This window comes from Sorex araneus, chromosome 9 (assembly GCF_027595985.1).
Source record: "Sorex araneus isolate mSorAra2 chromosome 9, mSorAra2.pri, whole genome shotgun sequence".
NCBI lineage: Eukaryota > Metazoa > Chordata > Mammalia > Eulipotyphla > Soricidae > Sorex > Sorex araneus.
This window is the reverse complement of record NC_073310.1, coordinates 19,822,651-19,848,951: the sequence shown is the minus strand read 5'-3', so window position 1 is coordinate 19,848,951 and position 26,301 is coordinate 19,822,651. Positions and strand designations below refer to the sequence as shown.

General features: G+C 42.5%; 2 gene segments (V, D, J or C); both read right to left on the bottom strand.

The window, feature by feature from the left end:
* Window positions 1–5,658: 5,658 nt before the first annotated feature.
* Window positions 5,659–13,766, bottom strand: LOC129407033 (probable non-functional immunoglobulin lambda variable 1-50). The segment is given in 2 exon segments: window positions 5,659–6,230; window positions 13,721–13,766. Coding segments are annotated over 2 exon segments (618 nt in total).
* Window positions 13,767–14,249: 483 nt separating this feature from the next.
* LOC101537964 (probable non-functional immunoglobulin lambda variable 5-48) lies at window positions 14,250–15,546 on the bottom strand. The segment is given in 3 exon segments: window positions 14,250–14,317; window positions 15,016–15,366; window positions 15,488–15,546. Coding segments are annotated over 3 exon segments (465 nt in total).
* Window positions 15,547–26,301: the final 10,755 nt, after the last annotated feature.

Genomic DNA, 26,301 nt, shown 5'->3' with positions numbered 1-26,301 from the left:
CTATCCTGCCTGTCTCTTTAACAAGAACCTTTTTTAAGATTATTATTGCAATTTGTTAACCGTGTTGACAAGATTGTTCCTTATGGTTTAGATATGTGCATATGCAATTATACACAAACAATGAGCCAAAGGCCCCTTTCCTCCTGTCTTCCTCTTCATACTTCTCATCACTCCATTTCTCTTCTTTCTTTCTACTGCTGTCATCAAGGGCCAAGTGTTTACCCCACTTTGGTAGCTTGCACTTACCTCCATGGTACTCTAGCTGCCAAAGAGAAGTGAGATCATTCAGGAATTGGCCTCCTTTTCCTGACCTATTATGTTAACACAACACCCTCCTGTTCCATCCAACTTTCAGTAAATTTCCTGACTCCATCATTCCTTGGGACTGCAAAGTATGCCTTTGTGAGTATAGGTAAAACCTTCATTATTCATTCATCTGTCATTGGACACCTTGGCTGATTTCCAATTGTAGCTACTGTTCTCAGTGCTGAAGTGAACAGTGCTGTGCACATGTCTTTCCAATGAGTTTTTTTTTATTTGGGAATAGAGTCCTCTATTCCCAAATATTCTAGTTGGGAATAAAATTTTTTTATTCAGAGGTTGATACAAGTTAGATGCAAAGTGGGAGGAGGTAGTTCATCCCAACTTAAGAGAAGCCTGACGATTTCAGTAATAATCAACTATCGAATTTTCAGCAGATTAATATCTCTGTGAGGTTCTGAGATGGTGGGGTGCAGCCTGGAACATCACAGCAGTGTTGGATTGTGAGAGCAAGTGGCTACTAGGGGCTCTGTTTGGGTGGACTCTGAGCTAAATCGGCCCCTCTGATTATTGCCCTGGATTATTCAGCCATGCATGTGTCTGAGGTTTACTGTAGCTTTTTATCTTTTGTTAGATTGATTGAAGGGTCTCTGGAGCAGGGCCTCTCCTAAAGACACTACCAAAAAAAAATCCTAGAAAAAAAGGTTTGTATAGTAAAGTGGCAAGTTACAAAATCAACACCCAAAACTCCATGGCTTTCCTATTTACAAATCATGAAATAGAAGAAAGAGATATGAAAAAAAAAATCTCATTCATCATATTGCCTCAGAAAATTAAGTATCTTGGAATCAGCTTAACTAAAGAGGTGAAGGACCTATACAAAGAAAATTACAAAACATTGTTTCAAGAAATAAAAGAGGACTCTACGAAATAGAAACACATCCCCTGTTCATGGAGGATTAACATTACCAAAATGGCAATACTCTCCAAAGCATTATACAGATTTAATGCGGTCCTTATAAGGATACCTATGACATTCTTCAAAGAAATGGAAAAAAACACATATAAAATTAACATGGAAAATAAACCCCCACAAACAGATAAAGCAATATTTGGGGAAAAAAAGATGGGTGGTCCTCTAAGATCGGGGACAAGACAAGGATGCCCACTCTCACCACTTCTCTTTAATATAGTACTGGAAGTATTAGCAATAGCCATCAGGCAAGAAAAAGATATTAAGGGGATTCAGGTAGGAAAGGAAGAAATCAAGCTATCATTATTCTCAGACGATATGATACTATACCTAGAGAAGCCTAAAAGCTCTAGTAAGAAACTCTTAGAAACAATTGACCTGTACAGTAAAGTCGCAGGCTATAAAATCAATACCCAAAAATCCATGGCCTTCCTAGATGCAAACAATGAGACAGAGGAAAGGGACATGAAAAGAGCAATCCCGTTCACAATCGTGCCCCAGAAAATCAAATACCTTGGAATCAGCTTAACTAAAGAAGTAAAGGACATCTACAAAGAAAACTATAAAATGCTACTCCATGAAATAAAAGAGGACATGAGGAAATGGAAACATATCCCCTGCTCATGGATAGGGAGAATAAACATTGTTAAAATGGCAATACTCCCCAAAGTATTATACAGATTTAATGGGATCCCTATAAGGATACCCATGTCATTCTTCAAAGAAATGGATCAAGCAATCCTGAAATTTATATGGAACAATAAATGCCCACGGATAGCTAAAACAATTCTTGGGGAAAAGATGATGGGAGGCATCACCCTCCCCAACCTTAAACTCTACTACAAATCGGTAACAATTAAAACAGCATAGTACTGGAACAAAGGCAGAATCGCAGACCAATGGAACAGAACAGAATATCCCTACACACAACCCCAAATGTATGATCATCTAATCTTTGATAAGGGGGCAAGAAATGTGAAGTGGAGCAAGGAAAGTCTCTTCAACAAATGGTGCTGGCACAACTGGACAACCACATGCAAAAGAATGGACTTAGACCTTGACCTGACACCATGCACAAAAATCAGATCAAAATGGATTAAAGACCTCAACATCAGACCACAATCCATAAGGTACCTCGAAGACAAGGTCAGCAAAACCCTTCACGATATTGAAGCTAAAGGTATCTTCAAAGACAACACGGAACTAAGCAATTAAGTAGAAACAGAGATAAACAAATGGAACTATATTAAACTAAAAAGCTTCTGCACTGCAAAAGACACAGTGACCAGAATTCAAAGGCAATCTACAGAATGGGAAAGGATATTCACCCAATACCCATCTGATAAAGGGTTGATATCAAGGGTATATAAAGCACTGGTTGAACTCTACAAGAAGAAAACATCCAACCCCATCAGAAAATGGGCCAAAGAAATGAACAGAAACTTTTCCAAGGAAGAGATACAAATGGCCAAAAGGCACATGAAAAAATGCTCTGCATCACTAATCATCAGGGAGATGCAAATCAAAACAACCATGAGATACCACCTCACACCACAGAGAATGGCACACATCCAAAAGAACAAAAGCAATCGCTGTTGGAGAGGATGTGGGGAGAAGGGGACCCTTCTACACTGTTGGTGGGAATGCCGAATGGTCCAGCCCCTTTGGAAAACAATATGGACACTTCTCAAAAAATTAGAAATTGAGCTTCCATTTGATCCAGCAATACCACTTCTGGGAATATATCCAGGAGAAACAAAAAAGTATAGTCAAAATGACATCTGCACTTATATATTCATCACAGCACTATTTACAATAGCCAGAATCTGGAAAAAACCTGAGTGCCCAAGAACAGACGACTGGTTAAAGAAACTTTGGTACATCTATACAATGGAATACTATGCAGCTGTTAGAAAAGATGAAGTCATGAACTTTGCATATAAGTGGATCAACATGGAAAGTATCATGCTAAGTGAAATGAGCCAGAAAGAGAGGGACAGACATAGAAAGACTGCACTCATCTGTGGAATATAGAACAACAGAGTATGAGACTAATACCCAGGAATGGTAGTATATATTACCAGGATGTTGGCTCCATAGCTTGAAAGGTGGCCTCACACCCTGGGGGAAAGTCATCCCAGACAGAGAAGGGAACACCAAGTAATATGTGACTGGAGATCCTGCACAGGAAGGGAGATGCGTGCTGAAAGTAGACTAGAGACTGAACAGGATGACCACTCAATACCCCTATTTCAGGCCACAGCACCCAAAAGGAAAGAGAGATATTAAATTGGAATGCCTCGCCACAGAGGCTGGGTGGAGCAGGGGGATGGGACTGGGAGGTGGGAGGGATGCTGGGTTCATTGGTGGTGGAGAGTGGACACTGGTGGAGGGATGGGCTCTTAAACATTGCATGAGGGAAAAACAAGAATGAAAATGTGTGAATCTGTAACTGTACCCTCACTGTGACTCACTAATTAAAAAATAAATAAATTTAAAAATATATATATTTCAAAAAAAAGGATGGATGGCATTACCTTCCCCAACTTCAAACTGTATTAAAAGCGGTAGTAATTAAAACAGTGTGGTATTGTACTCGAAACAGACCCACAGATGAATGGAACAGAGTTGAATATTCTGTCACAGACTCTCAAATATATGATCACTTAATCTTTGAAAAAGGAGCAAGAAATATGAAGTAGAACAAGAAAAGCCTCTTCAAAAGTAGTGCTGGAAAAGCTGAAAAACTACTTGCAAAGAAATGAACTCTATCTCTGTCTAACATCAGGCACAAAAGTCAGATCGAAGTGGATTAAAGACCTCAATATCAGACCTGAATCCATGATTTACATAAAGGAAAATGTAGGCAGAATCCATCATGACATTGAAGTTAAAAGCTTCAAGCAAGTATAAACAACATAAACAATGCAGCTAGATTAAACTAAGAAGCTTCAGAACCTCAAAAGAAACAGTGACTAAAATACAGAGAGAGCCCCTGGAATGGGAAAGGGAATTAATTTTCCAATACCCTTCAGATAAGGGGTTAATATCCATGATATACAAGACACTGGTAAAACTTTACAAGAAAAACACCTCCAACCCCATTTAAAAGGAAGAAATGAACAGAAATTTCCTCAAAAAATAAAAATGGCCAAAAGGCACATGAAAAAATGCATCATGGAGATGCAAATCAAAACAACAATGAGATATCATCTCACACCACAGAGACTGGCACACATCAAAAAGAACAAGAACAACCAGTATTGGCATAGATGTGGGGAGAAAGTGATGCTCTTTCATTGTTGGTGGGAATGCCGACTGGTCCAGCCTTTCTGAAAAACAATATGAGCATTCCTTCAAAAACTAGAAATTAAGTTTCCATATGACCCAGACATTCCAGTTCTGGAAATATATCCCAGGGGTGCAAAAGAGCACAGTAGAAATAACATATGCACCTGTATGTTCATTGCAGCATTGTTCACAATAGCCAGAAACTGGGAACAACTCAAGTTCTCCCGAACAGAAAGCTGGTTAAAGACACTTTGTATATCTACACAATAAAATACTATACATCAGTTAGAAAGAGGAAGTCATAACATTTGCTTATGTAGATGGACATGGAGAGTATCATGCTAAGTGAAATGTGTCAGAAAGAGAGGGAAAGACATAGAACGACTGCACTCTTTTGTGGAAAATAAATGAACACAATAAGAAACTAACACCCAAGGACAGTAGAGATAAGGGTCAGTAAGATTGAGCCATAGTTGTAAGCCTGCCTCATAAACTGGGGGAGAAGGCAACTGGATTAGAGGAGGGATTACTAAATCTTTGATGGTTGGAGGGATTGCTCAAGATGGTAGATGCTGTGATGAAAGAAGTAAATATGATAGCCTCTCAGTATCTCTATTGTAAATCATAATGCCCAAAAGTAGAAAGAGAGTATGGGGGAAATTATCTGCCATAGAGGCAGAGGGAGGGGTGAAATCGGGGTGGGGATACAGGGGCCATTGGTAATGAAAAATGTGCACTGGTGGAGGGATGGGTGTTCAATCATTATATGACTGAAATTCAAACATGAAAGCTTTGTTACAGTATCTCATTGGTAATTCAATAAAAAATAAATAAAATTTTAACAATGAAAAATAAACTATTGTCCCATGCCACATCGTGCATGGGCCTAGAAATATTATGTAATAAAAATGTAAATAAAATAAAGGATGTGCAAAGTACCACAATTTTCTCGAATCCTATGTCTGTGAAATATCCAGAATATAAAAATGCATAAGGTTGGAACATGGATTTTTGATTTCTCTGGAGTGAGTAGGGTGGAGTATGATGAGAAGAATCACTAATGGGTTTGACTTTCTTTCCAGAATAATGAAAATGTTGTGAAATTAGATTTTGATATTGACTTTGCAAGTCTGTCAATTCATGAGCAAAAAATTTGAACTGGGCACTGAGTGTTTAAACATGATTAATAACAGGTTACATCTCTGCATAGTTACTAAATACACCCAGTCTGAGTAAGGGGAGCCATCATTGACCCTGTTCAGTGGGTCTGTACTCAGAGTCACACTCAGACAGTGCAGTCTCCACAGCTCTGTTTCCTGTTTGTCACAGGCTGACATGGGGGGATAACTTAGACCAGGGCTGGGTTTTTGTCTCATTTCCCCTTGAGCCTGAAGCACTGTGGCATTGTTGATACTGTTGTCCCATGCAGAACAGTAATAATCAGCCTCATCCTCAGGCTGCACACCAGAGATGGTCAGAGAGGCCTTGTTTCCAGATCGAGAATCAGTGAACCGATCTGGGATCCCTGAAGGTCGACTGCTTCCAAACATCACAGTTTTGGGGGCAGCACCAGGAATCTGCTGGTACCAGCCTGTACTATATGTACCAACATTGCTGCTGGTTCCAGTGCAGGAGAGGGTGACTGTCTGTCCCACAAACACTGACACTGATACCTCCTGTGTCAGTCCAGTCTGCGCCCAGGAGCCTGGAATGGAGCAATGGAGACACAGAGGTGAGACAGTTACTAGCCACAGCCTGTTCTCAAAACAAAGCATTTTCCCACCATTGCAGCCCCTCAACCCTGATCATGGTCTCCTACATAATCACTTCCCCAGGTTCCCACTGTCAGTCACCTGGGTACTGAGCTAGCAGGAAGAGGAGGAGGAGTGGAGGCCAGGCCATTGCAGAGACACTCTGGACTCTGATCTGGAGCTCACAAGAGAGACAACTGCACAAAGTCCCTCTTATCTTCCCCTGAGGGCAGAGCAGAAAGGAGCCCTTTATGCAAATCACCCCTTCCCCATCTGCCCCTGGGCCTACATTTGGTGAAAGCTGAGTTGGAGGGGGAGCTGGGGCAGCTCCAGGGTGCTAGAGGTCACAGTTTCTAATCCCCAGGGAGTGCAGAGCCCCAGGTGGCAGTTTCAGAGCTGTGTGCTGCCAGCTGGCTCAGGGACAAGCCCACAGCGCCACCTGCTGAGTCAGATGAAGATCAACCACAGATCATCCAATGCGCCAGCATCATCACAAGTTCAACTGTCCTCAGACAGATGTAACTGCTCCTAAACTGACTCTTTTTTTTTCAATTTTCTATTAGTAAGTCACCATGGGGTACAGTTACAAATTTACAAACTTTCGTTTTTGCATTTCAGTTATACAATGATCATTTACCCATCCCTCCACCAGTGCCCATTCTCCTCCACTAATGTTCCCAATATCCCTACCCCTACCACCACCACCACCCCTTTCCCCACCACCCCACCCTGCCTCCTTGGCAGGGCATTCCCTTTTGTTCACAATATTTTTGGGTGTTGTAGGTTGCAATAGAGGTATTGAGTGGTCATCATGTTCAGTCTATAGTCTACTTTTGGCAAGCATCTTTCAACCCGAATGGGTCCTCCCAACATCCTTTATTTGGTGTTCCCTTCTCTATCTGAGCTCCCTTTTCCCCCACCATGTGAGGTCAGTTTCAAAGCCATGAAGCAGATCTCCTGGTCCTTATCGCTACTACTCTTGGGTGTTAGCCTCCCATTCTGTTACTTTATATTCCACAAATGAGTGCAATCTTTCTATGTCTGTCTGTCTCTCTCTCTTTCTGACTCATTTCACTTAACATACTTTCCATGTTGATCCACTTGCATAGTATTTCATTGTGTAGATGTACCAGAGTTTCTTTAACCAGTCATCTGTTTTTGGGTACTCGGGTTTTTTCCAGATTTTGGCTATTGTAAAGAGTGCTGCAATGAACAAACAAATGTAGATGTCATTTCTACTATACCCTTTTGCCTCTCCGAGATATATTCCCAGGAGTGGTATTGCTGGGTCAAATGGGAGCTCAATTTCTAATTTTTTTTTTTGCTTTTTGGGTCACACCCGACAATGCACAGGGGTCATTCCTGGCTCTGCACTCAGGAATTACCCCTGGCGGTGCTCAGGGGACCATATGGGATGCTGGGATTCGAACTCGGGTCGGCCGCATGCAAGGCAAACACCCTACCCGCTGTGCTATCACTCCAGCCCCTCAATTTCTAATTTTTTGAGAATCGTCCATATTGTTTTCCAAAAGGGCTGAACCAGTCCGCATTCCCACCAGCAGTGAGGAAGACTCCCTTTCTTCCCACATCCACATCTCCCCACCTGTTGCTTTTGTTCTTTCGGATGTGGACCAGTCTCTGTGGTGTGAAATGATATTTCATTGTTGTTTTGATCTGCATCTCCCTGATATTAGCAATGTGGAGCATTTTCTCATGTGTATTTTAGCCATTCAGATTTCTTCTTTGAGAAAAGTTCTGTTCATTTTCTTCCCCCATTTTCTGATGGGATTGGATTTTCTTCTTGTAGAGTTCAACCAGTGCCTCGTATCAGATGGGTATTTGGCTAAGCTGAATCTTAAGAGCAGATTCTTACGCTCTTAAATATCCGTGTTCAGATGGTTATTGTCCGCTGAGTAAGCTGAGTGAGTGCATCATCTATAAACATAAACCTGTGAATGCCATGTGAAGTGTCGAACTCAAAACTTTCTTAAGGAAATTGACGATGGTACTCAGCTTCTCTGGCAGCACCTCAACCCTCTCCAGAACCTGATCAGCACTGGGGTGGCTGGTGCAAACATAGATTTAAAGTTGTTTTCCTTGAAGGGTACCCTCCTCTGTAATGAACTCCTTCTCACAATTTCATGAGCTTTGAGGTCAAGCAGAGATACTTGACACAAAAGACTCAGCAGCTGTCCAGGGAAGATGTGTGGCCAAGCCAGATCTCTGTCTTGGCACCTGGCATCTCAGGATAAGTTAGACTCACCAAGGAGCCACAATGTGTTTACATAGTAAGACTGTTTTCCCCTTCATTTTCCTTTTATTGTAGTTCTTTTCTTGGCATTAACTGGGAGGCTCATTTGTTGTTATGATACTAGACTTTAAGTGTGTTAATTTTCATGTAGAATGAAAACTATGTCTTTGATTCAAGCATTTGCTATTAGTTGACTGTATTCATTTTTACTGAGATTGTTTTTTATGATGCTGTTAATAATAGCTTCACATATTCATAATTGGACACCACAATCATCATCAACATCACATTTTCCCTACACCAGGAACAATATCGTCCATCTCCTTCAACCCCATTCCACTTCCACCAACTCAATTGCTTTCCTGTTATATTGACTTTGAAACTTTGCTGCTACTTTGCTGAGTATCTTTAAGTTTGACAGATGAGACAGAGAGTATTCTGTGTCTACCTCATTCTATTTGACTTCACTCAGCATGATATCCTCTAGTACCAACTATGTCTTGCATGCTGCAAATTGCATGATTTTGATCTTTGTTAGAACTCCATAGTAGTCCATTTTGTATAATTCCCACAATTTCTTGATCTATTTATCCAACGTTTGGAATTTAGGTTGTTCTCATACCTTGGCTATTGCACTGAGTGACAATAAACACTGGTATGCGTATATCTTTTGTGATTAATGTTTCTGTTTTTCAAATAGATGCCAAGAGGCTGTATCAGTGGATCATATTGTAGATCTATTCCTACTCTCTGATTGATCTCCATATTAGTTTCCACAGAGACTGAACCAGATGACATTCCCAGAAGGAGTGGATGACAATTCCTTTATCACCACAACTCTTTCAACACTGGCTGTTTCCAGAAATTTAGATATAAAAGTAGCAGTTTGTTTAATGTTGAGTTTTCAGAAAAATACGCCTGAGTTGACAAGGTTTTTCTAACATGCCTCATTTTTCTGTGTCCCTATGATAGATCCAATTATATCCACCCATACAGACATACTCAGACTTCTACTTAGGCTTCAGCCAGAAACGAGCAGAAGCCCTGCATTGGTCAAGGCATCATTGAATCCAGAGAAACAACTGGGAAAACCTGGGCCATAGTGCTTGTTGGAGTCTGTGTTGTAGTGCAAGAGATACTGGAGAAGGGTCTCTCGTTTCTGTTGGTACCAGTTCACACAGTTGCCACCAACACAGAAGTTACTGCTTAAGGTACAGATGACTGATCCCCTAAAGGTACTGAGAGGGACAAAGTGTGGGTGGCTAAGCCAGCACCGGCTGGAAGAGGAAACGTGCAAAGACACAGGTCATGGAGTACAGTCCAACATTATTTCTTGGATCAGAGTTATGGCCTAAATCAAGCTGGAGGGTCTTCTCTATCATCCCAACATCTGATCCATCTATGCAGTGAGAGAGAAGCCAAAAAAGGGGTCCAGGCCATGATGAACAGAGGCCCTGATCGCACAGTAGGGCTGGTCTGACCCAGCTGATCTTTCTTCTCTCATCTCTTCCCAATCACAAGCTCACCAGGCAAATCAGTTTCCACCCAGTGACTTCCCACATCCTCCCTCAACCCTAGTGCTAGAGCTCAGCTCACAGCCAGACTCAGGAGGACAGAGATTTGCTTCACTCTTAGGGAAAGCCCAGGGAGGAAGCACCTGCTGAGAGCACACACTGGCTCTGCTCAGGGAAGTCTGTCAGAGCTGAGAGGTGACAGCTGATGCATCTCCTCAGTGAGCATAGACAGAGCCCAGCTCTCAGGAGTGGGTTCTTTTGGCTTGGAGTTTGCTCTTCGTTGTATTTTTTATTGATTTGTTGTTGGTTTTACACTCTCATGGTGCATCTAATACTCCTCTTTGTGAGTATAATTCTCATCACTCCCACAAACAAAAAGCTCTTTGAATATTCCATTTTCCTTCTTTCTGCTAACCAGAAGAGTTTTCTATGCATCTAGGACTCAATTTTGTTATATTTTGCAAACTATTTTGCCACTTTTTTTTTTTTTTGCTTTTTGGGTCACACCCGGCGATGCACAGGGGTTACTCCTGGCTCTGCACTCAGGAATCACCCTTGGCGGTGCTCAGGGGACCATATGGGATGCTGGGAATCGAACCCGGGTCGGCTGCATGCAAGGCAAACGCCCTACCCGCTGTTATTTTGCCACTTTTTTTGCTTCAGTAATTCAGGTTTCTAAATACCAATGAAACTTTATAGTAATTATTTTACACTTCTTTATCTTATTTAGGGCTTATTTTTGTTCTTATTTATGAAAAGTTCTAGATACAGCTTCTCACAGAGATAACTGAATATCATACCTCCTTGATCCAGTCTGCCAGAACATTAAACTAAACTCTGTTTTCAGGAAGAGGATGCTTCATCATAGTGTGTCTTCACCGACATTTCTGTCTGTATCTCACCTCTGTGATGGTGGGGCTGCAGCTTAGACACGCTGAAATGAGCAGGGCTTGTTTGTGGAAGGCCATATGGCTCGCTGAGACTGGAGATGGTTTTCCAAGTCTTCCAGAAACATGAGATAGATTTTTGTTGAGAAAATGAACAAAAGCAGGGGAGCAGCATGTGCATTTGTCCTGCCAGCCTCCCTCCAACTTGAAAACCATTGACCTCCTGGAGCTCTGGGTGTTCATCTGACTCAGGCCAGTTTTGTAGGATTTTGTGGTGCAATTTTGGTTATGCTGTAATTTGATAAGGATTTCTTAAAATATGGTGATATATGGTGATAGCCTAGCTTATCGCTGGAGCAATAGCACCGTGGGTAGGGCTTTTGCCTTGCATGCGACTGACCCCAGTTTGATTTCTCCATCCCTCTCGGAGAGCCTAGCAAGCTACCGAGAGTATCCCGCCCACACAGCAGAGCCTGGCAAGCTCCCTGTGGCATATTCAATATGCCAACAACAGTAACAAGTCTCACAATGGAGACATTACTGGTGCCCACGCGAGCAAAGTGGTAAGCAACAGGATGACAGTGATACAGTAATGCATATATATGTATATATATATATATGTATATATATATATGCCATAGCTTCTAAGTCTAGGATTCGTGGAGAAGGATGTTTATATCATACCTGGCTGTGCTCAAAGCTTATTCTTGGTTCTATGATCAGAAATTCTTCCTGGCAGTCTCAAGAAAACTTCTCCACTATACTATGTTCAGTCCATTAGTCTAGTGTTCTATCAACAGGCATATATTTCCACTGATTCTATGCCATAGCTATTGTGAACATGGTGCTATAAACATAAGCATGCAACTGTCCTTTCAGTTTAGCAGCCTGCTTGATTGTGTGACATTTTCATTTGTACTTTTGTTAGAAATCTTTGTAAGGTCCTTAGGCATCCAATGTTCCAACACCAATCCCACCACCTGTGTCAACTTCCCTCCTCTAATCTCCCCAGTTTCTCTTCCCCCAACTTTGCCTGCCTCCTTAACAAGCACAGTTTTAAGATTCATTATTGTACATTGGACCCCATGCTTACAACATTGTTCCCTGGGTCTTAGATGTATTCATAGACAATACCTGTACATAACCAATGTTTCCAAGGAAACTGCCCCTGCCCCTGTTCTCTTCTGCCCATTTTCCCTACTTTTCAACCTCTCCATTTCTCTCATTCCTTGACTTTTTCATTAGTCTAATCTAGGACCAAGGGTTTCCTCCACTTTCATAATTTGCTCTCTTCATCATGTTCTTATATACCAAAGATAAGTGAGATCTTTTGGTATATGAACTCCTTCTTCTGATTTAATTCACTTAATATGATATCATCCACCTCCATCTGTGTTTCAGGAAAATGCATGAGTTCATCATTCATTGCAACTGCATGCATACCACACATTTATTATTTATTCATTTGTCATTGAACATCTGGGTTAATTTCTATCCTAGCTGTTGTACTAAGTGTTGCAGTGAACAATAGTGTCCATATGTTGTTTCAAATGGATGTTTTTGTATCTTGGAGAGAGAGAGACAAGTGTGTGGGGGGGGAATATTAATAACAGGTTGACTCAAATGGTAGCTAATCTTACTTGTTTGATAAATTTCAAAATTGTAAGAGAAAACCCCTCGTGTTTTCCATAAAAACTGGACCCATCTGACACTCCCAGAAACCAGGAATAAGGATTCTTTTTTACCACATCACACAACAGCAGTTTTTTCTAGACATCTATACATCTACGCCTGTAATTTATATAAATATATACATATATATTCTCACAGCTGTGAGATAGTACATCATTGTAATTTTTATTTGTGTTTCCCTAAGGGAAAACAAGCACTTTATTTACATGCTATTGGTCATCACTCTGTCTTCTCTGCTTGGGGTGTGCTTTAAATATTTTGACTGTTAGGCCTTTATCTGAAGTGTTATATATGAATATGTTCTCACACTCTGTTGTGTGTCATTTTATGTTAACTTCAACATGAAAAGCTATTAAATTCATAGAGTTGCATGTGCTTTAGTTTTTACAGTGCAATCAGGCCGTTGGAGATCTCTTAGAGAAACATAAATCCTTTGATATCTACATCTTTCCTTTATATTACCTACACTTAGTTGAAGTGATTCCTTTTCACTGAACCATCTTTAAGCCAGTATAAGTCCTCTTGATTACTTAGTTTGGTATTTTGAAAATAAAACAGAGAGAACTGTGAACAGACGATTGAAACTTGAGAGTCCAAGCAGAAGACAGGGCAGAGCTGATGGGGAGGGTAAATCTGAGGAGTGTTGGTGTCACTTCCCCATAGGTCAGGAGCACTGAGTGACTGTGGCTGCTGCCATACAAGTGACAGTAATAGTCAGCCTCACCCTCAGGCTGCACCCAGTGATGGTCAGGTGGGCAGCATTGGAAGAACCCTTGATGGATCCAGAAACCTATTGGGAACCCCAGAGGATCTTCTATTGAACTCATAGATCATGTTTGTGGGGGCTCTCCCAGGGCACTGCTGGTACCAGTGCACATAGCTAAACCTGATGTTTCCACTGCTATGAGTAGAAGAGATGGTGACCTTCTCCCCTGGAGACCTGACACATAGAGGATCTGATTCAGCACAAACTGGGCCCAAGTCCCAGAAAGAAAAGAACACAAAGATCAGTGAGACAGAAGGACCCAATCCCAAGGAAGAGGGAGAGGTCATTAGTCGCCATTCCCCTCCTTGTCCTGAAAATTCCCAGTAGGCACTACCTGTGCAAGAGGCCAGGAAGGTGAGGAGCAGCAAAGTCTGGGCCATGCTGAAGTCACCCCCACACTGTGTGAAGGCTTGACACAAGGCCTTTATAGGGCTTCTGAATGCACAGGGTGGGAGGCTTTCATGCAAACTTTCCCCTATGAGAAAGTCATGCAAGCCCTCCTTAGCTCAAGCTGAGTCAAGAGAGACTAGGTCTGGGGGGAGGATTTCTCCCCAACGGGCCAGGGTGACGTCTTCTGGGCAAGAGGAGAACTCCCAGAATAGCAACCTGGGAGCCAAGACGACACAGCACCGCCCCCTACTGGACACAAGAGATGTGTCACTCCTCTACATCCTCAGAGTAGCAGATTATAGCCAAACTTCTCTACACTGCATTTTAATCTCGCTTTGCATTTTATACTTCCTAACTGTACAGATGGGGAAAGACAATGGGAGTTATTCTTTGGAATATTATAAAGTGAATGAGCTACATTGAAGGAATGGGAGTGGTGTCTACACTGAATTTAACTCCAAGGTAGGCTTGGGCTAAGAAGAGCTTTCCATACTAGCAGAACAAAGATTGTGTGCATTATAGATCATATAGAATGTACGATCTATAATGCACCAAGGAACATTATGAATACTTAGTAATATATAGCATATACGTTTTATTGTCATTTATGGTGGATTTGTAAAAGAAAACTAGGTACAGATTCAGCTGTTGATTTGGCTCAGTTCAACATGAATCTAGAGGTTGGCTCTCCTGATATTAGACTAGAAACTTTGAGTTACTTGTTTTATTTCTATGCTAAAAAACCAGTTTAGTGAAATGGAGGTGTAATGGTGACTCACGGGAGACAATGTCTAATGGGGAGATATTACACTGAATATTTACATCTGCAGAGTAAGGCACCATCGCAGAGCTGAGAATCTGGATATCCAAGAGCGGGTGTCCAGCATGTCTAGAGCAGGCTAAGGGGTGAGAGTGACGCAGGCCACCTTTTGTAGTGAGTTCATATTACTTCATTCAATATTTCTGATACATATTTGACAATACTGACCTCCTGTTTTCAGATGAGAACTCAAAAATGGAATAGAAGCAAAGATCTGGAGTCTCTAGGTAATGGGTTTGGGGACAAGTTTTCTGCTGAATAGAAAGATCATACCCTAAAGCTTCTAGAGCAGGATTGAGAAACTTTGGGCGACTTGACCTGAGCAAGTGTATGATCCCACAACAGTGTTGGGGTAGAGGAGATACTCCCAAGACATCCTTTGTGTGCAGAGCACAGCAGTGGGCAGGTTTTTGTCTCACTTCCCCATGAGTCTGGATCACTGTGAGGGTAAGTGCTGCTATAATATGTAGCACAGTAATACTCAGCGTCGTCCTCAGGCTGCAACCCAGAGATGTGCAGAATCCCTGCGTTGGCTGAAGCATCTTTGGATCCAGAGAAGCGGCTCGGGACACCGGAGCCTTGGCCCTTGTCTGAGTCTGTGTGGTAGTTCAGGAGATACCAGGGAGGGCTTCCTGGCTTCTGCTGGTACCAGCTGATCCTGTAGTTCCCAACACTGATGCCACTTCTCAGGGTACAGGACAGTCTGACGGTTGTCCCAGGTGATGCAGAGAGGGAAGGCAGCTGAGTCAGCACAGGCTGGGAGAGGGAACCTGCAAACACAGACATATGTGGGTGTTAGACAGAGAACAGTGTTCATCTGCTTGAGACTCAGAGCCAGAGAGTTGGACCCTGACCATAAGCCTAATCTGAGTCTCTGTGAATCATCCCTACCTGTGCAATGACAGAGGAGCACAAGGAGGACAGAAATCCAAGCCATCCTACACACAGACCCTCAGAGACTCTGAACTGAGGCTGGGCTGACACAGGCATCTCTTATCTCTGTGAGGACCCTCTAGGAGGAGGGGCTGTCCATGCAAATTTGTTGCCCATATTGGAGATCTCTGCTTCACCCTGAGCACCAGCTGAGGTCTGCTCTTCTTTTTCTTTTTCTTCCTTTGGCTTAGTTAACATTTGAAAAATTATTTTAGGCACTTTGGTTTATAGCACTGATAGTCATAGGGTGTCAGGCTAAAAATATTCAAACTACCCTCCACCAGAATGTCAGCTTCTCCCCCACATGTCCCACTGTGTACCCCCACATACTTATCTTCATATCCCATCTCCCCAGCAGTAATATGCTTCCTATTACAGACCAGCTCTCCATGCTTTTGTCATTGAGGATTAATTGCTTCTTTACTATATTAGTTTATATGCTACATAGGAGGGCTTATTATGTACCTTGGTGTCCATCTCCAGAAACGTTCCTGATGCTTTTTCACTTTTTATAGCGACAGTGCTAATGTTAAGTTTTAGATTTACCCATGGGAGGAAACAACTGCTGGGACTTGACACAGCCCTGGGAGCAGGAGATGGCACAGGTGCTGAGTCTGCACCGGAGTCCAGTGTGCTTTGGAAGGGTTGGCAATGAGGTGTGGTTGGCCGCAACTTTATGATTTTTCACAGGGAGGTGCCCACCTCTACAAACCCTATTGAAGATTCCAACTCCCTCTGCTAACTCATCAAACTTCTGTCTCATTTGTAATGTTTCCTGGACAAATGACCTGACAGTTTTAACAGAACAAAAAATTCATGGGACATGTGTCCGACTCATTGGGAGAACTGATATCAATAAACCGTTTTTCCGATATGATCATCTACATTTTTTTTTTGAAAACTAGATTGGAAACTATGATTGCCACACAATGTGAACCTGGTTGCCCTGGGGTGATGATGCAGAGGGATCTGTTAGCAAAGACTCATCCTTCTACAGAGGGGAGAAGACTGGTCATCCAGGTCCACAGGAGAGAGGAGGTTCTGCTGTTGGACAAGGAGCTTCCTGGGCTTGAACTGCTCTTGAGCCAGCAGAGCAGTCTGGAGGCTCTCTGCCTAGAGATGGTGAGTAATGGTGTTCAACCATTCAGAGATTTCACGTTGTGTGGGGTATTGGGGATGAGCTATGCCCGTCATGGTTCTTGTCTCACATTTCCTAGGATGACTGTGTTATAGGTCCACACCATATTTCTTTGATGCAGCCTCCGTAGGCACAGGTGATGCTGTCTCTGACACCCCACAACCATGAATGGATGAGTCACAAAAGTCTCAAGCAAGGAATCAAGTAAACAGTCATATGAGTCACACTTAGGAAAATGGATGCAAGCTACTGAGTGAGGAAATGTAGTACAAGAAGGATGCTAAGATCATCCTTGACCCCGGTGTTTGGAAAGGATACAGATATAGACAGAGACTGAGTGAAATCAAGCAGGGACGAGGTGAACAAGAAGTATGGGTTAACAGACATCAGGGCTTCAGTTTAACAATGGTTTGAGGGAGGTGTATAGAGATATACTCAAAATACACTTTCAACAGAAATGAAGAAATGAAAACATGGTATCTAAGCAGCAAACCCTGAAATTTTGTGATGTACCTATCAATTTGACAGGCAGTAATAAAGTGGGGCTGAGGATGACTAGGTAATCTGGGAAAACTAGTGAAGAAAATTTGACACTGGTGGAGGAAATGGTGTTGAATTATTGTATGCCTAAACAGCAATTCTAACTAACTTTGTAAATCACAGGTCTTTAATAAAATATATACGTGCATTCAATTCATATTTGTATTGTCTTTTGAAGAATAGGAAAATCTATCACTGTAAGTGGCATAAGGAGTACAAAAAACGAATAAAGGGAGGCCACTGAGACTGAAGCAATACACAGTTCATAGTGGGATATCCCACAGACAACTCCAACCCCGTCCAATGAGGATATGTGTGTGTTTCGTCAACTCACTTCATCCGTACACTTGGCAGGTAGAACTGAAACCTCACAACTATCTTTGTGGGGAGTCTTTCACACTCCTCACTCTTTCTCCTTCACAGTCCACCTTCAAACTCCATGGTTCACAGGAAACATCAATATCGGATTCACTGAAATATACAACATTTTATTTTTGCCTACTGTGAATGTTTACCATCAACATCCAACACTTACTTTTGTTCAATGATATAGACCAAAAAACAATCTTCTCTAAATTATCTGAAGTTCCCTTCACTCTTCGGTTTTCCTGTATCATTGGATGTTATTTATATTTTTCATCTTCCTTCCAATAGTGACTCTCTTTTAAAAAATTATGTCTGAAATTCTATTTTTCACCTGTAATTCCATTCAATGATATGCAGGATCAAGTTTTGCTAACAGGTAAAGTGAGTAATTATGGATTTGAAGAGTGAAAGCCCAGGTATTCTCCAGGTTTTCATTGACCTGGAGAACTTTCATCCACATAGGCATCACCTTAAGATATAAACTCGATGGCCAAAGAGATAAAACAGCAGGTAGGGCGCTTAACTTGCACACAATCACTCCCAGTTTGCTTCCTGATACCCCATAAGGTCTCCAAGCACTGTCAGGAGTTATCCTGAACACAGAGCCAGGAGTAAGCTCTGGGCACCACCAGGAGTGATTTAAAAAACAAAGAAGAAAAAAATCTCAGATTCCTGAACAGTCCTAGGGTTAGTAAATTAATGATTGTCAAAATCTGATGCCCCCACTCTCACAGCTACAGTTTCTTTCCTTGGGGTGCCCATTCTCACAATGTTTGTTTGTTTTGTTTGGGTTTTTTTTTTTGCTTTTTTTGGATCATATCCAGCAATGACAATGCTCAGGGGTTACTCCTGGCTCTGCATTCAGGAATTACAGCTAGTGCTGATCAAGGGACCATATAGGATACCAGGGATGGAACCTGGGTGGCTCATGTGCAAGGCAAACACCCTCCCTACTGTACTATTGCTCCGCCCCCACACAAGAGAATATTAATCCCTAGTGTTATACTTCCCAGAACTGAAAACCAAGGCTGTCACTGGTGGGGTTACTGCTGAGGGTCTAGGAGGGGACAGAAAAGCCTGCATGGGACTCCTAGTGGTGTCTGGGACCAAAAAGACACCCTGGGAGAAAGACCACAGCTAGGATTGTCCTTCATGGGCCTTGCCCTTCCCCTGTGCCTGTCTCTTTCTTTGTCTCTGTCTATCTCTCTCTGTCTCTCTCTGTTTCTCAGTCTCTCTCTCCCCCTCCCATATGTTCCTGAGTTGCAGTCCACACACAAGAGAGCAGCAGCAATGCCCAGTAGATTTTACCTACAATGTAACTTTGATTGTTTTATATCTGGTTTTATGAGTCACTGTTGGGGAAGAACAAGAAAGAACTTGGGGAGAATTTCTGAATGGAGTTTGTAAAAATGTGCTTTTTCAACTTCTACAAGACCGGTTCAGTGCTGCCTGGGATGTTGTCCCACTTCCCCTGCTGTGTGTGTCACTGTGAGAAGCCCTGCTATGTGAAGTATGACAGTAATAGTCAGCCTCGTCCTTAGGTTGCAGCCCAGAGATGAGCAGGACCCCTGCATTGGTCGTGGCATCTTTGGACTCAGAGAAGCAACTAGAGACCTCAGCGGCGTAGTGCTTGTCTGAGCCTGATTTAAACCTCAGGAGATATCAGGGAGATCGTCCTGGCATCTGCTGGTACCAGAATACGTGGTAGTCCCCAGTGCTGAAGCCACTGTAACAGTGAGTCTGGCAGTGCTTCCAAGAGGTGCGGAGACAGAAGGAGGCTGAGTCAGGACAGTCTGACAGATGGAACATGGAATTTAAAACACTCATGGTGGACAGGGACTAGAGTGATCCCACAAGGGTTTGAGCCAGAGAGACTGACTGGACCCCTGCCCCAGAGCGCTGAGGTCTACCACTACCTGGGCAGTGGGAGAGGAGCATGAGGAGGAGAGGAGGAGAGGCCATGGTTCACAGCGCCCTCTGAACCCTGCAGTGGAGGTGCACTGATCGAGGCCTCTCTTATCCCTCTCCCAAGCTCACAGAGACCAGGAGCTCATGCAAATGTGCCTCAACTCAATGCTCCACCCTATATGGGACTGAGTCTCTGTGAACTGGAAATATTCTGTTCTGCAGTACAAAAAGAGTTAGTTTCCTGATGCAACATAGACCAGGCACAGTTTTGGGTATCCACTGGTGAGGTTAGGATCCAACTCCATCTGTCCCCACACCCACCCCCCAAGTTTTACCATCTTGAAGGACTACTATATCTGAAAACACATTCTAAGGCCTACAGATATCATTTCCTGAATATCCCTGACCACACTTTCCACCTCCTCAATGACTGTATCTGGCAATTATTTTTGATTTTGGTTTTGTTTAGGAGTGGCCACACCCAGGAGCTTTCAGAGGTGACTTTTGGTCTATGCTATGGAATCACTCCTGGCAAGGCTCGAGGGGCCATAGATGGTGACAGGAATCAACCTCGAGTCTGTCATGTCCAGGCAAGCATCCTACTTGCTGCACTCTCATTCAGGCCCTTGTCATTCTCCTTTGAACAATGACATTCACACTCTGACTGAGACCTCCAGTGCTAAGCACTGGGTTAATAGCCAAGATATACAAAGTACCAACAAAGATCAGCAACAGAAAACTCAAAAAACCTGATAAATAAATGGGAAGAGGAAATGAATTGACACAAAATTTATTGAAGAGACAAGCACTTACTTCATTGAACAGTTTTGAAATGCTTGTTGGAAATATTTACCCAAACATATAAATTTATATTTAGATTATATGTTTATTGAAATTTTGGTAAATCAATGTTTATATCAAGAATTCTGTTTTATTAAATTACACCTTTAAAACATGTTTGAACAAAGGAAGTAGTAGAATTCCACTTTTTCTTACTATTCAATGTTGTTTTGTCTAATCTAATTCCCTTCTATTCCATACTCATCTTAGGGTAGATTATTTTTGAGGATAGAAAAAGTTGTTCATGGAAATTTTAAAATATTTCATTAAACCTCTCAAATCTTGTATAGTAGGCTTATCAACATTGAGTCTTCCAATTCATGAACACAAGATATTGTTGCATTTACTGAACATTTCCCTATAAGTTTACAAAATCATCTTAGAGTTTCAAGTAAACATTCTTTTACTTCTTTAACTAAATCATTTCTGGTTCATTCTGATACCACTGGAAATGGAATTAATTTTAACTTTCAGTTGTCATTTGTTCCAACTGATTAAGGTAAACAAGAAAGCAGGATAAGAGATTTTTCCTTCTATCATCCTACCACATCAGCAGAAAAATATTAATTGCAATACACAAGGAAAAATACCTTTTGTGCAGATTGGGTTCCAGATAGGAGATTATGAAATGTCACTGGATTCCAGAATCCATAAATATAATTTTGAGACAAAATATCCATGCTCCAATGGCAGACTCATCTATATTAGTCCCAACTAAAATTCCAGAACAAATCAGTTTTCTGAGGAATTTTCAAATTAGTTGGTCCTGAATTTGCAGCCAAAGTACCATTAACTAAAGGACTTAGGAGAAACCTCATCCTCTTAGGTCCCAGGTAACATGTTCACAGAACCAAGACCCTGAGTGTTGGCAATGAGGTGGCAGTGGCCCAGTGTAGGACCTGAGCAATTCCAGTCCAGCTTCCCACAGAACAGAAGGACATATGCTCTTCATTCCTAAGGCAGGCCTGCCAAACTTGGTCTGACTACAGATCCAGCCAGTCCCTCTCACTTGTAATACAAGTGGGACCCACATGTGCAGAGCCCTGAATAGAGACACACCCTATTGTGTACCAATATAGGTGAAGCAACGTTGCTTCATCCTGATGCAGCCTCTAGCAGTTCTCTGTTTTGGGCCCACCCAGAAACATGGTGGGAGACATACTCGCCCTCATCCCAACTATGGAACATGGTGCATCCCAGTGACTAGGTGTCATCCCCTAAACCTACAACAAGCCACACATCTCTTGTGAGCCCTCTCACATCTCCAGAGATAGCCCATATATTTTCACATCTGTACACAGCTCTCCACTCGATATCCTGATTCAGAGTTTTACTGTGAAAAATCTTACCCTTATCTAGGGAACAACTCCCCACACCGAGGTCCTAGAGGCAGACTTCACCACTTTGAGACCACACAAAATCCACAGGATTCCATGGCACTTTTTAAATTTTATTTTTTGATTCACCATGAGGTACAGTAACAAAGTTTTTATGTTTGAGTTTCTATCATACAGTCATCCAACATCCATCCCTTCACCAGTGCACATTATCCACCACCAAAATCCCCACTCCTCCCATTCCACATCTCCCCCTGCCTGTGTGGCAGACAATTTGCACAATACTCTCTTTCTCTACTTTAGTTACCTTCAATATTTCAACATCAGACTTACCACCACTCATACCTGCCAAAAAGGCAATGATAGACAATGTGTTTTGTATTGTTTGTCTTGGATGCTATATAATGTCACACAACTGCTCTAGGGGCTGCACGCTCTAGAAATTCTAAAATTTTAATAATTCGGGTCTGAAGAGATCACTGCAGCAAGTTGCTCGGGTTCAAGGTTCATTTGTGTGTCTCTGGATCCTGGCCGTGTGGGAGCTTAAGTAGATGGTGGCCAGGTGTTGCATCATCTCAGAGTCCCATTGGGTCGGGGTAAAGGAGGAGTGCCCACTTCTCCCCTGTCCCGTGATGCCTGGCATTTGGCGCCACCGTCACTCATACCTGGAGCTTATTGCTGACTTCTAGAAAATGGCGGTCTCTGGGGTTCCTACGGTGTAGGCAGAGTGATGTCACTTACCCACATCTGGAGCAGCCCACCAGAAACGGACTATTGCAAAATCCAGGGCCATCTCTATCTCTATGGCAAGTTGCTCAGGTCTGAGTTTCCTTTGTGTGTCTCCATGGCATTTTAAAAAGCTCTTAAACTGTAAGCCTTATTGTACACCTGCAGCAGCCATAATGCCTGTCCCAGCCCAGTGTAACATGGTCCTGATGGCTCCTCGCCTGACCATGAAGAGCGTTTCATCTGTTAACACAGGACTAAAACCAACGCTTGGTAGCATTAGATCCTGCCCAAGGATGGGGTCCCTTCATTCAGCTCCTCTCTTGCAACCCCACAGCGCCCCCTACAGACCAGAGTTCATCTTCAGGATCTGCAAGGTTTTGGGACAACTGACTTTATTGCTACTGTACTAAAGTGCTTGATGACTTGTGTGCCAGTGAGTGTCCAGATTTAATATCACTCCCCATAGGAAGCACATTGAAAGAAATGATTACACATGTCTCAGTTTTTGTAATTCTTTCCATGCAATATTTCTGAGTAGGACAGATTTTCCGCAACTTCCTCATCTTTCTGTGTCCCTGTGATAAGCTCCATTGTGTCCGACCACACAGAAAGTCAGTCTTGTCCTCAGGCTGCAGCCAGAGATGAGCAGGAGCCCTACAGTGGGCAAGTCATGTCTGAATTCAAAGAAGTAACTAGGATCTCCTCAAGTCCAGTGCTTGTTTGAGTCTGTGTGGCAGAGCAGAAGATGCCAGGGAGGGATCTCTTGCTTCTCTGGTACCAGTATCCACCAACAGTGAAGCAATTGCTCAGGGTACAGGTGAGGCTGCTGCTCCCAAAGTTGAGGAGAGGGACTGAGGGTGGGTGGCTGGGTCAGCACAGGCTGGGAGAGGAAACCTGCAAACACAGACAGGTGATGAAGCTGGAGCCACTATTATCTCACAGACCTGGTTTGTGGCTAATATTGACATGGGTCTTTCATGGCATGCCAAGTCCTTACCAATCAATGAAGTGAGAGAGATAGAGAGCAGGAGAAAGGGAGGAGTCCAGGTAATGGTGCACAGACCTCTTTTCCCAATGACAAGATCACCAGGCGAAAAGTTTCCACCCAGTTATTTTATAGTCCTCTGGGATCCGGTGAAGCTTGGCTCACACCCAGACTCAGGAAGATAGACATTTGCTTCACCTCTTGGAGTGCTCAGGGTGGAAGCACCTGCTGAGACCACACAAGGGCTCTGCTCAGGGGAGTTAGTCAGGTCCAAGAAGACACACCTGATGCATCTCATCAGTGAGCATGAGCCTCGCTCCCAGGAGCAGCTTCTTGGGAGGTTTAGACTTTAGTCTTCAGATATTTCTATTGACTTTTTAGACATCAAGATATTTTGATATATCGATCTGCCTTCACCTCTGCACCCAGCACGTGAGTAACCACTGCCACTCTTCTCAATAAGTTTTTGAATCCCCCTGCAGTCCCTTCCTGTCCAACCCGGGGGTCCCCAAAGACTACTGCCAGCACCAGCCCCGGGGAGGGGGTCTGCCTTCAATTTTGTCCCCAGCATAACTAAGGAGGTAAAGGATCTCTACAAAGAAAACTACAAAACGGTACTCCACGAAATAAAAGAGGACAAGAGGAAATGGAAACATATTCCCTGCTCATGGATAGAAAGAATTAACATTGTCAAAATGGCAATACTCCCCAAAGCACTATACAGATCCAATGCGATCCCTATAAGGATAACCATGAAAAACTTCAAAGTAATGGATCAAACACTCCTGAAATTCATATGGAACAATAAACATCCATGAATAGCTAAAGCAATTCTTGGGGAAAAGACGATGGGAGTTATCACCCTCCCCACCCTTTAACTCTACTACAAAAAGGTAATAATAAAAACAGCATGGTACTGGAACAAAGGCAGAGCCGCAGACCAATGGAACAGGGTGGAATATCCCTACACACAACCTCAAATGTATGAATACCTAATCTTTAATAAGGGAGCAAGAAATGTGAAGGGGAGCAAAGAAAACTTCTTTAACAAATGGTGCTGGCATAACTGGACAACCACATGCCAAAAAAATGGGCTTAGACCTAGGCCTAACACCATGCACAAAAATCAAATAAATATGGATTAAAGACCTCAACATCAGACTAGAATTCATAAAGTACATTGAAGACAAGGTTGTCAAAACCCTCCACAAAATTGAAGCTAACAGTATATTCAAAGATGACATGGCACTGACCAACCAAGTGGAAACAGAGATAAACAAATGGGACTCTATTACATTAAGAAGCTTCTGCATCGCAAAAGACACAGTAACCAAAATACAAAGACAATCTACAGAATGGGAAAGAATATTCACCCAAAACCCATCCGATAAGGGGTTGATATCAAGGATGTACAAGGCACTGGTTAGAATCTGCAAGAAGAAAACATCCAACCCCATCAGAAAATGGGGCAAAGTAATGAACAGAAACTTCCTCAAGGAAGAAATACGAATGGACAAAAGGCACATGAAAATATGTTCTTCACCACTAATCATCAGAGAAATGCAGACCAATACAACTATGAGATACTACCTCACACCACAGAGACTGGCACACATCCAAAAGAACAAAAGCAACTGCTGTTGGTATGGATGTGGGGAGAAAGGGACCCTCTACACTGCTGGTGGGAATGCCGACTGGTTCAGCCCTTTTGGAAAACAGTATGGATGCTTCTCAAAAAATTAGAAATTGAGCTCCCATTTGACCCAGCAACACCACTCTTGGGAATATATCCAGGAGAGGCAAAAAAAGTACAGTCGAAATGACACCTGCACTCACATGTTCATTGCAGCACTGTTTACAATAGCCAAAATCTGGAAAAAACCTGAGTGCCCGAGAACAAATGACTGGTTAAAGAAACTTTGATACATCTGCACAATGGAATACTATGCAGCTCTTAGAAAAGATGAAGTCATGACCTTTGCATATAAGTGGATCAACATGGAAAGTATCATGCTAAGTGAAATGAATCAAAAAGAGAGACAGACATAAAAATATTGCGCTCATCTGTGGAATATAAAGTAACAGGATGGGAGACTAGCACCCAAGAATAGTAGAGATAAGTACCAGGAGGTTGGCTCTCCAGCATGGAAGCTGGCCTCACACACTGAAAGAAGGAAAAGGCAGCTCAGATAGAGAAGGGAACACCAGGTAAAGTGGTTTGAGGACCCGCTGGGGATGGGAGATGCGCGCTGAAAGTAGACTATAGACCAAATGCGATGGCCACTCAATGCCTCTATTGCAAACCACAACACCCAAAAGGAGATAAAGAACGAAAGGGAATGCCCTGCCACTGAGGTGGGGTGGGGTATGGGGGAATGGAGTGGGGGGTGGAAGGGATACTGGGATCATCAGTGGTAGAGAATGGGCACTGGTGGAGGGATGGGTACTCGAGCATTGTATGACTGAAACACAAGCACGAAAAGTTGTAATCTATAAAAAAAATTTAAAATAAATAAAAAGTAAATTTTTAAAAAGAAAAACATTATGATACATCAAAAATGATATTATAATATGTCTAAGGATACAGTTAACTCCTCTTCTGTATATAATTCTCATCACTCCATAAACAAAAAGCTCTTCAAATATTCCATTTCCCCTTCTTCTGCTAATGACCAAGGTTTTAAACTGCATCTAAAACTTAGTTTTGTCAGGTTTTTGCCAGTCTGTTTCAATGATTCAGAGTCCACATTTCAATGAAAGCGTATTGTCCTATCCAAGGTGAAGTCCTTGTTTTGTTGCTTAACTTGTCTCTGGCTCAGATATATCCTAGGTTTAATCTTCAATCCATTCTTCTCTCATAGGAGAGCTAAACAGTAGAGGTAAGTGCTCCCGAAACTCCTTGAGAGCAGAAAATACACTCCATAATATG